General features: G+C 40.7%; 1 protein-coding gene across 1 annotated transcript in view; it reads left to right on the forward strand.

Annotated features, from left to right (window-relative positions):
- The window catches only part of itfg1 (integrin alpha FG-GAP repeat containing 1), a 116,718-nt gene that overhangs the window by 23,579 nt on the left and 79,591 nt on the right, over positions 1-13,548 (forward strand). The window contains exon 8 of the mRNA XM_070842417.1: positions 5,117-5,198. Coding sequence (XP_070698518.1) covers positions 5,117-5,198 — 82 coding nt within the window. The remainder of the gene's footprint in view (positions 1-5,116; positions 5,199-13,548) is intronic.

Consider the following 13,548-nt stretch of genomic DNA (forward strand, 5'->3'; position numbering starts at 1 on the left):
GTACTCGCATATATATACTCCAACACACAAGACTGAGCCATTTCCCAGCATCCTCAGAGCATTAGACCCCTGTTAATCCCGTCGAGGTCTTCGGTTCAGTGCAGCTGCATCTACCGGTCACAGGCCAGCACACTGCTCTTTCTCCAGCACTCTGTTTTAATTACTTTTCTCTGTTTTCTCTCTCGCTGTAAGTCTCCTTCCATCCCTCGCCATTCCTCTGTTTTCCTGCGATTACACAAGAGAAGGCAGACTCAGAGAGGGTGTGGGGGGGGTCACAACAAGCTGGAGAAACGGATGAGGAGAGGTGTTTTTAATTGGTGAGCGGTAAGGCCACAGGGTTTAGTAGATCAATTTTATAACGGCTGACGTATGCACACACACCTCTGGTCGCATCCACATACATATGAATGCACTGCAGTGAGCTACATAAAAACATCAGCGTTTTCATGTTCCGGCTCTCTCTGAGTGGTCCATCAAATTTACCCTTTCAGAACAACCTACATGCTTTTTAGCACCAAACAGAAATATTCAGTGCATTTTCTATAGTAAAGTAGAATATGTACGTGAGAGTCTCATCAAGTGTACAGAGCCGAGATGTCAATTTACGTGGAAGAAGAAAAAGAATTTCAGAGTGTATGTTTGAAACACTGTTTTGCTTCCTTGAACACTTGAAGTAAATTGTGTGGCTGGGGTATTTTTTTTCCTGGAAAATACTCATTTCATGCTAATTTTAGAAGAACAATATGCACATAATAGAGTTGTTACCTGAGCTTACGTAGGCCTTACCTCACAGATGGCAACAACATACCATGATTTTGCAGAGAAGGATGTTTAAAGTCACACCTTTCTTGAAGGTGATTTCTTGTAGCTGTCCATTGGTTATGACAGTAAAGCTTCTGTCTCTTCTCTGGACTCATCAGGATCATTTTATGTGCCGAGGCTCTATGAGGCAATAGTCGCACATTAAACGATCCTGATGAAACCTCTGTATGAGACGTAACATACTATTGCGGTTCAGTGTTCAGTTCAAAAAAAGCTGAACGTTGCTCAGAAGCATCCTGTTTTACTATCTTCCACATGTACTTTCATTTGATATCAGTCTTTAATCCCACCGTTCCAGCACAAAACACAGTTTACTCCAAATGCCACCCGCCCCGCAAAAAAAACCACACAACACACGTTAGACATCGTCAGTTCTGCACCATATTGGTTTATTTTGTTGTTCTTAACCGTGTTAGAAATCCTCCAACTGCTCCAGGATAGGCTCAGTCATTTGCAATTTTCCATGCATTAAAATGTGTTTTAGTGCTACAGCTGCACATATGTCGTTCCACTGTAGAGTGTGTGTGTGTGTGTGTGTGTGTGTGTGTGTGTGAGAGAGAGAGAGAACAGTTGATTGATGTGTGAAGATGAAAGGATTACAGGTCTTATTATTATTATTCTTCCCTTCTGCTCACAACACTGCACACACACGCACACGCACACACACACACACAGTTTTAATCATGACATCTCGCAATCAGGCGACCAGCACCAGTCAATCACATTGGCTAAGATTTCACTCTGACTGCACAGAGTTAACACCCTGTTGCCACATATGTGGATGTTTCTGTGTGTGTGTGTGTGTGTGTGTGTGTGTGTGTGTACGCTTTTGATCTAATTGACATCAGCTGACTCTCCCTCCTTTTGAAGAGATTAGCGTCAAATTGTCATTTTCTTTTTGCATGGGTCAGTTGAGCAAACACATGCAACACACGTATTTCAGGAAGTAGGAAGGTATTACATATATATACCACTAGACTGGAGTCACTTTCCTTTTTGCAAAATTGTGCATAAATTGGAAGTCACTTCAAAGTGTAGGAGTATAATATTCTAAAGAATCATCATATTTAACTCAAAACTGTGTGTGTGTGTGTGTGTGTGTGTGTGTGTGTTGCACATGCTCCTACCAGGTTTGTTTGTACATTCAATACATAAAATTTATAGAAGCAACGATTACAAATTGAAACAAACAGAGGTGGTATGTATCTGCTGCCAGTGATTGCCTGAATATTTGGCTGATAGAGTTTTGTAGCCCATTTAAATCACCAAAATAAGTGCCTCTACGTTTCTGCCTCATCAGCATTCTGAGCATCCAACATGATGCAAATAACCTCTAAAAGCACAATTTGTGTGCCGTGAATAATTGAAATTGAATGAAATATTGGCCTTCAATTACCCAACTATGCAGACAGCGCCTGCATAAAACCCTACACGGCATAAAACAGCCCACCTCTCCGCTACAGCTTCTCAGGAGGCTTCGCGTGTTTAGTTTGAAGGTTCCGTAACCCAATGGTATACTGCAGTTTTATACATACAGCACCCAAAACAAATAAATGGGCATTTAATACTGTTAAATGTTGCAATGTGGCCACGTATCCAGTGGTGCTAATCCAGTGCAAATAACTCCTGGAGCAACCTCATCAGGATTTTGAGGGTTTCATTCATAGTCAGCGCTATTTAAGCAATGTGTGATTAGGAGAGACTGAAAATAAAACAAGTCCTTGTGACATTCAGGAATAATGAGTCACTCAGTGATTCACTTACATTACTAGTTAAAATGCAACTCTTGCAGTGGCTTCACTGTAAATTTGCAAAAACCAATCAAGTTAACTTATGAAACCTGGAAGAAATTATCCTTTTATAAGTGTATTGGTCAGTTTCCCTCTTCTTTGTTGCTTTTCTGAGTCTGGGTTTTTTCTTCTTTTGGAAAAGAGATTTTTATTTCCCACCCAGAAAAACCTGCTGGGCTTCACATTATAAGAGCGTTTACCAATATTCAGGATGTGATGTTCTGGTCCTTTTTGCCACAATCGAGGAACAGCAGTCATTCAGATCACATCAAAATATTGATGTAGTAAGTGACCTAAAGAGAACACTGTCATAAATCTACAGGACCACCACAGTGGCAGCACTATTCATTAGTCTCTTAATCTAAATGTCTCAAGTGTGAAGCTTCCATTAGAAAGATTGTGTGGCCACTTTCATTGTTGGTTCATTATTGTTAATGTTAATAGTAACACCTGAACTTTTTCTACTACAACCAGCCTAATTTTGACGACTTGTGAAGCGCGTTCTTTCTAAAGGCCGTGTCACTTTAAGAGCTGAAGGTCTCGTCTCACTCGTGAAGATGTTTTTCATCTTGTCTACTGTACGTACTGTTTGTTATTCACCACCTACATACCATAACCTTTGAATAGGCAGTGGTAGTGATGTTGCCAGATGCACTAGGACTCACAGACTGAGCAGTTAATGCTATTTGGTTGATATTAAAGCAACAGCTCACTGTGCTAAATGAAATAATAATGTGTTTCCTGATTAGAAAGTGTCAAATCTCATCTTTTTTACAGTAGAACAATGATATTGATTGAATTAGGACTTCATCCTGCCGTTAGACAGAAGAGTATGCTGGCAGCATTCCATTCTTGTGTTGGTAAGGAATCAGTAACACGGAGAGTGTGTTGCATTGCAGTGTCAGTATCACAGGAGAGGAGCAGCATTTATTACATTTGGACTTTATTCCTCTATTAAAAAGCTTCAATATTAAATATAGCCTAATGTAATATATTCATAGTTCTCCTCTGTTCCTTTTTCTTTATAGTTTATTATGACTTCTCCTGTTGCATTTCATTCAGAGGATATTTAGTAGAACGAATTTGTTGCATTACTTTTTGACTCCCAGTAGATATGGTAGATATTCAGTCTCTATTTGTCTTTCAGGTTTGCATCCCAGTTCCTTTCCATTAACTTGAATCAACGTAATAGCAGTAAAAAAAAAAATGGAGAAAATAGAAAATCATCATCTTATGTCTTATATATAACTCTGTCCCCACACACACTTATTCATAATGTATACTCTCTCTGACTCAATCATTGTACCCTCTTCTCATAAATCACTAATGTTGGTATCGGTAGGCAACAGTTTCCCACTGCACAGAATCACATCTGATTCCACATCACTCACACACACACACACACACACACACACACACACACAACCTGTGATGACAGCATGCTGCAGCACTACCTCCCACCCCTGTAGAGTCGGAGGATTTCTTCCTCTGTCATCCAGCATTTGCTGCAGCCATCAGATGACGGCTGTACTTGAGTGTTCACCAGACCACTAAAGTAAATATATGATAACTATTAACTGTTAATAACTGTTGACTAATGAATTGATTAATTGACTAATTGTTTAGTCAATTAATCAATTCATTAGTCTGTCAACAGTCAATGTGAGGACAAACAGAGCGTCATACTCTATGGAATTGCAAAGGGCATTTTTCACAATTTCCTATTATTATAGACCAAACAATTTATTGATTGAAAAAAATCGGCAGATTAGTTGAAAACAAAAAAAATGGTATGTGCAGCTCTTAACTCAATAAGCACTAAAGAGTAATAAAAGCCAAAATGAAAAAAAATTGTTGCCTCCAGCTCTTCAGTTGTGATGATTTGCTGCTTCACTGAGTATATACGAGCAATTAGAAGATGTCCCGTTGGGCTCTGGGGACATGTGAAAGGTATTTTTTTTTTTACTACTTTTTGAGATTTACTTGATTATGCAAAACATAAACAAATGATTGATAATCCATAGTGAAAATAATCAGAGTAGATCCAGTCCTAATACGAGTAAATAAAAATGATGATTTTCCTTCAATAAACTCTCTATTAATGTGATGATTGACTGTTCGTCCATACAGACTGCAGCTGTGACTTGTTCTTACACCTGTAGTGTAAGAGCATCTGCGAGAAAATATATATATATACTGTATATATGCAGCCTGTGACAGTGAAGTGCTTGGACATGTCTGAATTTCTCGTGTTTACGCACCAACACAAATGCAACAAAAGGCTGTGACTGCTTTTCTATGCTCCATTAAAAGTCCCCTGAACCTTGGTCCTGTATTGAAGACACGGAACCAACTGTCACATGGATGTTTCACACCAGATCTATAGTAGACCTATTCATGAGTTTTAAAGAAAGTCAGCCTAAAGTCCAGTAGTAGCAGCATTTATGAAACTGCATAATCCCACTGTCTCTCCCTTCTGTTCTCCCTCTCTGTCGTTCTCTCAGGATGGGAACTTCACGAGAGCTGAAATCATGCCAGCAGAACCACCAGTCAAGAAGATTGGACAGTCCTCCTTTGTTGACTTTGGTGAGAATGACGGAGATTTGTCGATGGCTGTCATTTCTGACGAACTTTGTGTGTTTGTGTGTGATTGTGAGTAATTGACAGATCCCTTTTAAACCTAGCGTTGGCATGTACTGTGGGGATTTGGATTGTAACTCAAAGACTCAAAATGGAAAAAAAAAAAAATCAAAAACACAGAAATTCAGTGTATAAACGTACTCGAGACGTTTAGAAAATCTCTGAAAGTAGTCTGAGTTGTGCTCGGCCAGAGTATACTCAAAACTGTCTTACCCCTTACATCTGTGTGTGTGTGTGTGTGTGCGCGTGTGCGTGTGTGTGTGTGAGATCCATTCCTCTCCTAAGTCCTTTAAGCTCCCTCTGCATTTGAAGCTGTGTAGCTTCAAAGGCTTCCAAATAGGACTGTCTGGTCTTTTTGGCTTTGGCATTTTCACTACAGCTCTCTCATCACATAACTGTCTTTGCCTACACACACACACACACACACACACACACACACACACAGCACAAATGCTCAACCCTTACTAGACAGGCTAATCTCACGCATGCACACACAGTTGCCGACACACACTCCCCCACGCCACACTCTGATACACACACTCAATCCAACATCGAGCCAGATTTTTCTGAACAGCTTATCCCCTTAAACAATCTTGGCCAGTAGTATTCATTGTTCAGCTCAGCTTTACATTTATCCTCGGCAAATCTCCACTGGCTTTCTAATCTCCAGGCTGCAGCTTGTGCACCACAAAGTGGCCCCTGGTCGCTCGTGTCGGAGCTACCACCTCAGCGAGGGGAGTGGTGGTGGCATCTTATTCTTGTTTTTGACGGTAAACATCATTTTGAAGAACAGCCTGTTGGTGTACAGCACTGAAGTCAAATGAGGAATATCTGAATGGAAAAACGGCCAACTTCTGCTTTTGACACGACCCTGAACTAACGCACTGTACCTCCAAGCACCCGTCAGTATAAATGTGAATAGCTCAGTGCTCGTGCTGCTCAGCTGGATGTTCTGGATGAATGAATAGTCTTCCAGAGCCAGATGAAACTATTATCTATTTGATTTTTAATTAACAACAGCAACTGTTAGATGACACTTAACAGATTATGGCTTTTGGCATTTTGGCACTGAATTCCCCTCCTTGAAAGGTTTATTGATGACATGATGAAACTTAGTTTAGAAGAGTCATATGTTTTATGACAATATCGCAAACATTTGTTAACATTAGCTACCATTAGCCACAATAAGCTAATGGTCATGCCTGGTAGAAAGAGGCACAGCAGAATTAACTTGTGTGTCCTCACAAAACTTCTCATTGTGTATAAATCCAGCTCTTCACTTGAATCTCCAGTATGTTCATCTGAAAGATTTGCATTTGTGCCACTTTGTCAAAGCAATAATCAGTGTGGTGTCTTCTCAGAGACCACTTACACATTCAGCATCATATCATATTCTGTCTTGCAGCAGTGGTCCTTGAAGGAGAAATTAGATCAGTCTAGAAAACATCGACACATTTTCAGACAGCGTTTCCAGCACTGCTTACTGTGTGAACGTATGACTACACGTTTCTTTATGTGTAGTGTTTACGGGTTATTCTTGGTGTGTTTTAGGTCTGTTCCTGCTTATGTTTGCACTTTGTGACTCTGTTCTGTGAAAAGTGCTACACTAGATAAGCTTTACTCACTTACTTTTGCTGCTGTATTGATTCTGGACAACCAAACCCAAATGGAAAATGTGTGAACCAAAGATTTTTTTTTTTTTCCCAGGGAAGACCAGGCAATGAATACTAAATCAATTAGAGATAGAGATCCAAAGACACATACTTTTATGAAAGTGATAATGCTTTCTTCATTTCTCAAAAGTAAGATGAAACTCAGATTTAAAGCTTACAGTATTGTTGAGTTTATAGCTTTTTTGTTTTTGCTTTTTTCAGTTGATATTTTTGTAGTAACATTAAGACCCTTTTTAATCTTTTTAGCCACGTGACCTTATCAGTCAGTTTGAGCTATGTGCTGTCGTTAGCTGTGTAATGTTGGATGCATGTTTAATTACCTTTTGGGTTCATGTGGCACCCATGCACATAAGCACGCACACACACACACACACACACACACACACGGAGCTTCACAATGATAAACACATCCTTATTGACAAGATTAATCTCTTAATCTCATTGCAACTAGGGGTGTCCATCAAATATTTAGTGAACAAACTTCCACTTCCCAAATTGGCAATAATGTATGAGCCAGAGGGGAAATGACCTATATGCTGTGTGTGTGTGTGTGTGTGTGTGTGTGTGTGTGCGTGTGTGTGTGCGTGTGTGTGTGCGTGTGTGTGTGTCTGTGTGTGTGTGTGTGTGTGTGTGTGTGAGTGTCTGTGTCTGTCTGTCTGTGTGTGTGTGTGTGTGTGTGAGTGTCTGTGTCTGTGTGTGTGTGTGTGTGTGTGTGTGTGTGTGTGTGTGTGTGTGTGTGTGTGTGTGTGTGTCATGAGTGAATCTGTCTCACAGTGTTTGTGTAATTTGCTGGTGAGCGTGTGTGTATTTCATTCATCATCTCTCGGGGCGGCGACCTTTTTTTGTTTAAATCTCGAGCTTATCTCGACAAAAACTTTTTTCATTTCTTTAATCTCTTTCTCTTTTTTTTTCCGTTCCTCCTTCGGCTCGGAAATGTCACTTCAAGACATGCCCTCGTTAGCGGGGGATTGAAGCCTTTGAGGGTCACGCTTCTAATAATCTGCCAAATTCAGGGAGAGAGATGCCTTGCAGGATGTAACGTCTCTCTTTTTTTGTCTACTTTTGCCTGTCTCACTCTGCCCCTCCTCGGCTGTCGCTGTCTATCTTCATTTCTCTTGATCTACTGTATATCTGCCATCTATGGCTTACTTGCTTTTCACACTCATTTTCCTTCTCCTCCCTCTATTCTTCTAAACAGCTTTTAGTTTCACTGTTATTACATTGTTGAGGGAGGACTCTGTAGTGAGCAACTATTAGCCCCTCTTTATACTGTTTACTATTATCTGTACATCTTTAAGAGTCATTCTTAGTGGTTCACAGTATATAAAGCAATAGTATCCAACACTATTTTCTATATACTCTGTGTGTGTGTGTGTATGTATACGTATGCATGTATTTGTCTCTTTATGACTCTTAACATCTCTTTCTGTCTCTCCAACTCTCAAAAAGAGTTGTTCCGTACCAACAGGAGTGGAGTTAGTCCTTGTTTTAAAATCAGCGGGGCTGAAGGGGAAACTCAGTCAGAAGATATTGGCTCTGACAAAAAGTGCACTCAAAAGCCAAAGAAAACCAGTGCTCTCACTGTAGGTGAAAACTCTTTAAATATTAAGTCCAAAATGGATGCATTTCAGCCTTGAGCAAGTAGTGTTCTTTCTTGTATATTCTACTGTTGTTGTGTTGTACACACACATGCAGCTTGAGTGAATATAGCGGTGCTACAACGGTCCCTGTTCCTTAGTGCTCACTGCTGTATATGTACAAGTTGCCAAGGTCTTGTACAAGTCAAAAAACATGTCCACGTCTGAATAGCCCGTCTATGTTCATGTGAGCTCTGGACTTAAGAGGTGAAAAGAGCATGAAGTGAATTACTGTCACATTAAAGTTAGTTTATAATGATGAATGGTGGAGTTGTGACTTGTGACAAGTTATAACAAACATTTGATCAAAATAAACCTTTTATTTAAGGGCCACTAAAGCAGATGTGCATAACATGTAAAGTATACCAAAGAGTAAATAAGGAATGCTAATTGCTAATTTATTTATTATTTAAATTCTTAGATATGGTAACAGCAAGGCTGAGGGGATGGCAGGCTGGGTAGGACGCCACTATTCTGGTCTGGAAATAAGTTTTTCAGTGGATGCCATCAAATTTTATATGGACATTTATGGTCCCCAGAGGGTGACTTTGTTGATCCCATGATTTGTTCTTACCATTACGTTTTGCGTATTACGTTTTTACGATTTTTGGTTATAAATGAAATATGTCAACAGCTGTTTGATGGAGTGCTATGAAATTTGGTCCAATTGGTTATCCTGTGAGTTTTCTGGCTCAAAGTTTCTACTTCAGGTGAGATTGAAATGGTGTGTAGCCTGCATCCATTGTGATCTGTGCACACGTTGAAGTCCTTACCTTACAAGTTTGAGTTGTGGCTACCTCATACCACAGGGAGTATAGAATGCTGTACAATGTGACATCTAAAAACACAGCTTTAAAATGTATGATCATGTTGAATAGAAACCTCTCTGACACCTGCACAAAAACCAGACCGTTTTGTGCAGGTGTCGTTTTTTATGGGTTGTTTCTACCCATATTTATTCTTCCCACTTGAATTGTCCCTCTACTGCGTCAGCCTTTAATGTCTTTAACACTATCATTCAGGCTGTCTCTCTGCGTGTGGCCGTCTCATGAGCCCATTTGACCGGCTTCTCTCCAGGCTAATTAAAGACCACATCTTGGCTTTACCGAAAACCCTTGAATGAATGACCGCAGGGGGGCAGAATGAAAGAGAGGGGAGAGAGTGATGCAAATGAAAGAGTGAGGGTTGAAATGGCACATTTCAAAGGTGACATGAGGTGAGATAGAAAAGAGGATAGAAATATAAAGATATAGTGAGGTGGATGCTCTAGAGAGGAAGGCGGAGAAGATGGCAGAGAGGATAATGAAGGAATGAAGGGAAAGAGGGGCAGAGGAGAGGATAAGATAGATCTCTTGGCATCCTAGTGTGATCTGGAGTGGGAATTATTTCCAACAGACTGTCGATTCTCACTCTATCGTTTTACCTTTTCCTCTCCCTGTCTCCAATTACATCTTTACTCTACATATTTGTCTGTGTCGACCTTCCTCCACCCTACGTCCCTCTGTTAGTCTTGTTCTGTGTTCCTTGAAATTAACACAGGATAAAAAAAAACAAACTCAAACACACTGGCATCTGCGTGTACACAGTAAAACCAGTGTTTGTGTCTTATATTTGGCAGACTGTTGGATCCAGTGCTGCTGAGTTGTAGCTCTGCCTGCTCTCTCCCAGCAAAATGTGGCTTTATGTAGTAACTCATGAGGGAAAGCTCATTGTGGCGGTGAGCTGCACCAGGTACACATTTACTAAAGTGTCCATACAGTTCTCACTCAGTCATAAAAGTTCTCTTTATGGAGCTGCATGAAGAGCTCAAGCTTCAGCTTAATTGTGATCTAACCTGATTGACGTGATTTATGTACCCGGTGAGTGTTTTCCTTCTGGCTTTGTCCATTATTTCGATCAGGTGATCTGACTACGGCTTCTCTTAAAAAATAGCAATTGAATTAGAGTCTGTCTTAAGATTTTGTTGAGTAAGGAGTGCTGGTTTGATGCTGCACATGTGGCAATTTTCAATCCCACAGACGGAGATTTAGGGTTTAATATCAAGTAGCACATTCAGTTCATTGAATAGGAAATGTTTGCAAATTCTGATTGAACTGAACCCTTTTCAGAACACACATAGCCAACAAGAGAAAATGCTGTCAACACCAAATAGGAGCAATTATTATGTTATGTTATGTTGTTTTACCAATTTTGCTGAAAACCATCTATCTGAGTAGTATCCACTTGCAGCACACATTGGCTGAACTTGAGGTGTGTGTGTGTGTGTGTGTGTGTGTTTGTGTGTGTGCGTGGGTACATTCATGAATGCATGCAGGGATCTGTCCACACGCCACATGTTTGTGCACCAGCAGTTCTTTTTTCCAGCACTAGACTCTTAATAGATGCACAGCATATGCCAGACAAAACAGGCCCATCTGCCTTATCACTGAGGTAATTGCATTTTTCAAAGTGACAGCGGCCAATGCATAATTCATCATTAGGTAAAGCACAACGGAGTCCCACAACTGAGTGTGTCAGCTAGCTTCACTGAGAGTAGCAAGGAGGGAGGCCGCTGTGCGACTAGTAGCTCGCTAAGACAGGGAGATTTTTCAGACAGCGAGACAGGAATGTGTTTGGAAGTGATATTTAAAATCGGAAAAGCTGTCATCACGCTGTGTGTGTGTGTGTGTGTGTGTGTGTGTGTGTGTGTCTGTGTGTGTGTGTGTGTGTGTGTGTGTGTGTGTGTGCGTGAGCAGGTAAGTCAGCATGTTAACAGGACAGCCTATTTCTCTCTGCTCTCCCCTCAGGCGTTCTTTCTCCACTCATCTTATTATATTGTGTTACATCCAACCTCTCCTCCTCTCCCTCTTTTCTGTCTGCCTCATTCTCTCCTCAACCACTGCATACCTTTCACACTGTTTTTTAACCTTCATTTCCCTTTGTATTTCCTCTTTCACCGGCTGTCTTTGTCATGTTTTCAACCAGTCTACTTCGCTTCCCGATTCGTTTTGCTTTTTTAGTCACACATTCTCCATCATTTTCTCTCTGAGTCTCAGACTCCTGCAGAAATGGGTGCACCTGTAATACAGAGGTACCAGAGAGCTTCTCGACAAGTTAAGATCAGAGTCAGTTGTGTAAACAGTATCACATACCAGCATCTGTCTGCATTTATGTAAAAGACATCCGTCCAGACCATATTAATGAATTCAAAATGGCAATGGGAAAAATAAAACCCCATTTTGTGATATCCCTCACATTTAGAGATATTCCAAACCATATGCAAATGATTTGAGTCTCCCGGGTTTATGGGCTCTAAGTTCATATTAATTTGCACATTTTAATATGCAATTTGATGCAAATCACAAAGTACATCTGACACAAAAGTGTCCTTCATTGAAGGTAAAGCCTCACCCTTTCTTATTCCAATATCTGTCGTGCAGTAATTATGCATAAGTAGTGCTCTCAGTAATAAGGGCCTACCCACCGCGATCTACACACTAATCAGCTCTTCACTTTGTAATTAATTCTAAAATGGGTTTTTTTGCGCACATATTCCAAGTGTTGTGCATTCAAAGGGAAAGTCACAACATCCATTACGTCTTAGCATCCACCGTTACGGGCTTGTTGGTGGTTGGTGAGATGTTAATTATGTCTTAATTTAGTTTGATTTTAGTTTAATTCAGACTTTGAAAATCTCTGTAACGTAAGATAACAGTGCTTTAAAGATGTTACATCCGGGGGCAAGACTCAAAAATCACATTTAAGTTTGGAGACTTGTTTTATTTGATTTAAACCTAAAATGAGTCGACAACGTGGACATGTGCCCGCTTCCTAGGATATGAGACTTTACCTCTAAAACTAGCAGAGGAATGATATTCAACTCAACAGGATATGGTCAACCAGATATGGCCCCAAAAAAAAATGTCATTCTTTTTCATTGCTTCAGATAAATGAAAATCGGTTCCTAGGTAGACAGATATGGGAGAGAGAGATTTTAAAAACCAGGAAGACTCCATTCAAGCTTGTTTCGAGTGAATCCATTTCAAAGTTCTTGTTTTGAAATGACTTTGGGCTTATGGATGCATGAATAATGATATGTCTGGTGTTTATGTAATGATTTCTGTTTTTTTTTTTCCTTTACTTTCAACCTCTGTTTGTATGACTTACCTCCCCAAGGACAAGACCTAAGTCATATCACACACATTCCTCCCCCTCTATTACAACTTTGCACACACAATTGGCGAAAACACACACACACACAGACAGACGATGACACACACAGACCTCTGTCAGATCATATGGTTTACAATGAGACACAGACAGCACCCTGCCAGGTGCATTTGTGTGTGTGCATATTAGGATTTGCATTGTTATTGGTGGTGTATTCTATGAATGCCAGTGTGTCACAATGCATATCGGCACAGTCTCTGCATATTCTCGTCTCTCTCGTGTTGTTTACTTTTTCATTTTCGCGTGTTTTCTCTCCATTCCTCGGCCCCCGTCCATCCCAGGCCGTCTCCTCTCCGTTTCAACCCATACCTGCGGTTTCCTCCCTCTGCAGGTCTCTCAGCCAATCTCCATCACACCACGCATCGTCAGCAGGGGGGAGAGTTGAACAGTGGGAGGGAGAAAAGGAGAGAATGATGGTGAATAAAGGAGGAGAGGAAGATGGAGAAATGGAGGCATTAAGACTGAGAAAGGAGTAAAAGATGGAGGGAGAGAGTGACTGATAGAAGTGAACAAGAAAAGAAGGAACAGAGGGGAGGAGGGCGAGAGAGGAGACGGGTGAAGGCGAGCATAACTGGAATAAAAGGGAGACAGATGAAGAGAGAGATGAAAGAAAGTATTCATGGAGGAAAGGACAGGTGGGACAAAGGAAGGGAACATTAGTGTGTGTGTGTGTGTGTGTGTGTGTGTGTGTGTGTGTGTGTGTGTGTGTGTGTCTTCAACTGCCTGTTTCTTCTCTCCTTAAAATACCTCACCATCTACACGTCTGTGTATCTACGC

The sequence above is a fragment of the Pempheris klunzingeri genome, chromosome 1, assembly GCF_042242105.1.
Source record: "Pempheris klunzingeri isolate RE-2024b chromosome 1, fPemKlu1.hap1, whole genome shotgun sequence".
Taxonomy (NCBI): Eukaryota; Metazoa; Chordata; class Actinopteri; order Acropomatiformes; family Pempheridae; genus Pempheris; species Pempheris klunzingeri.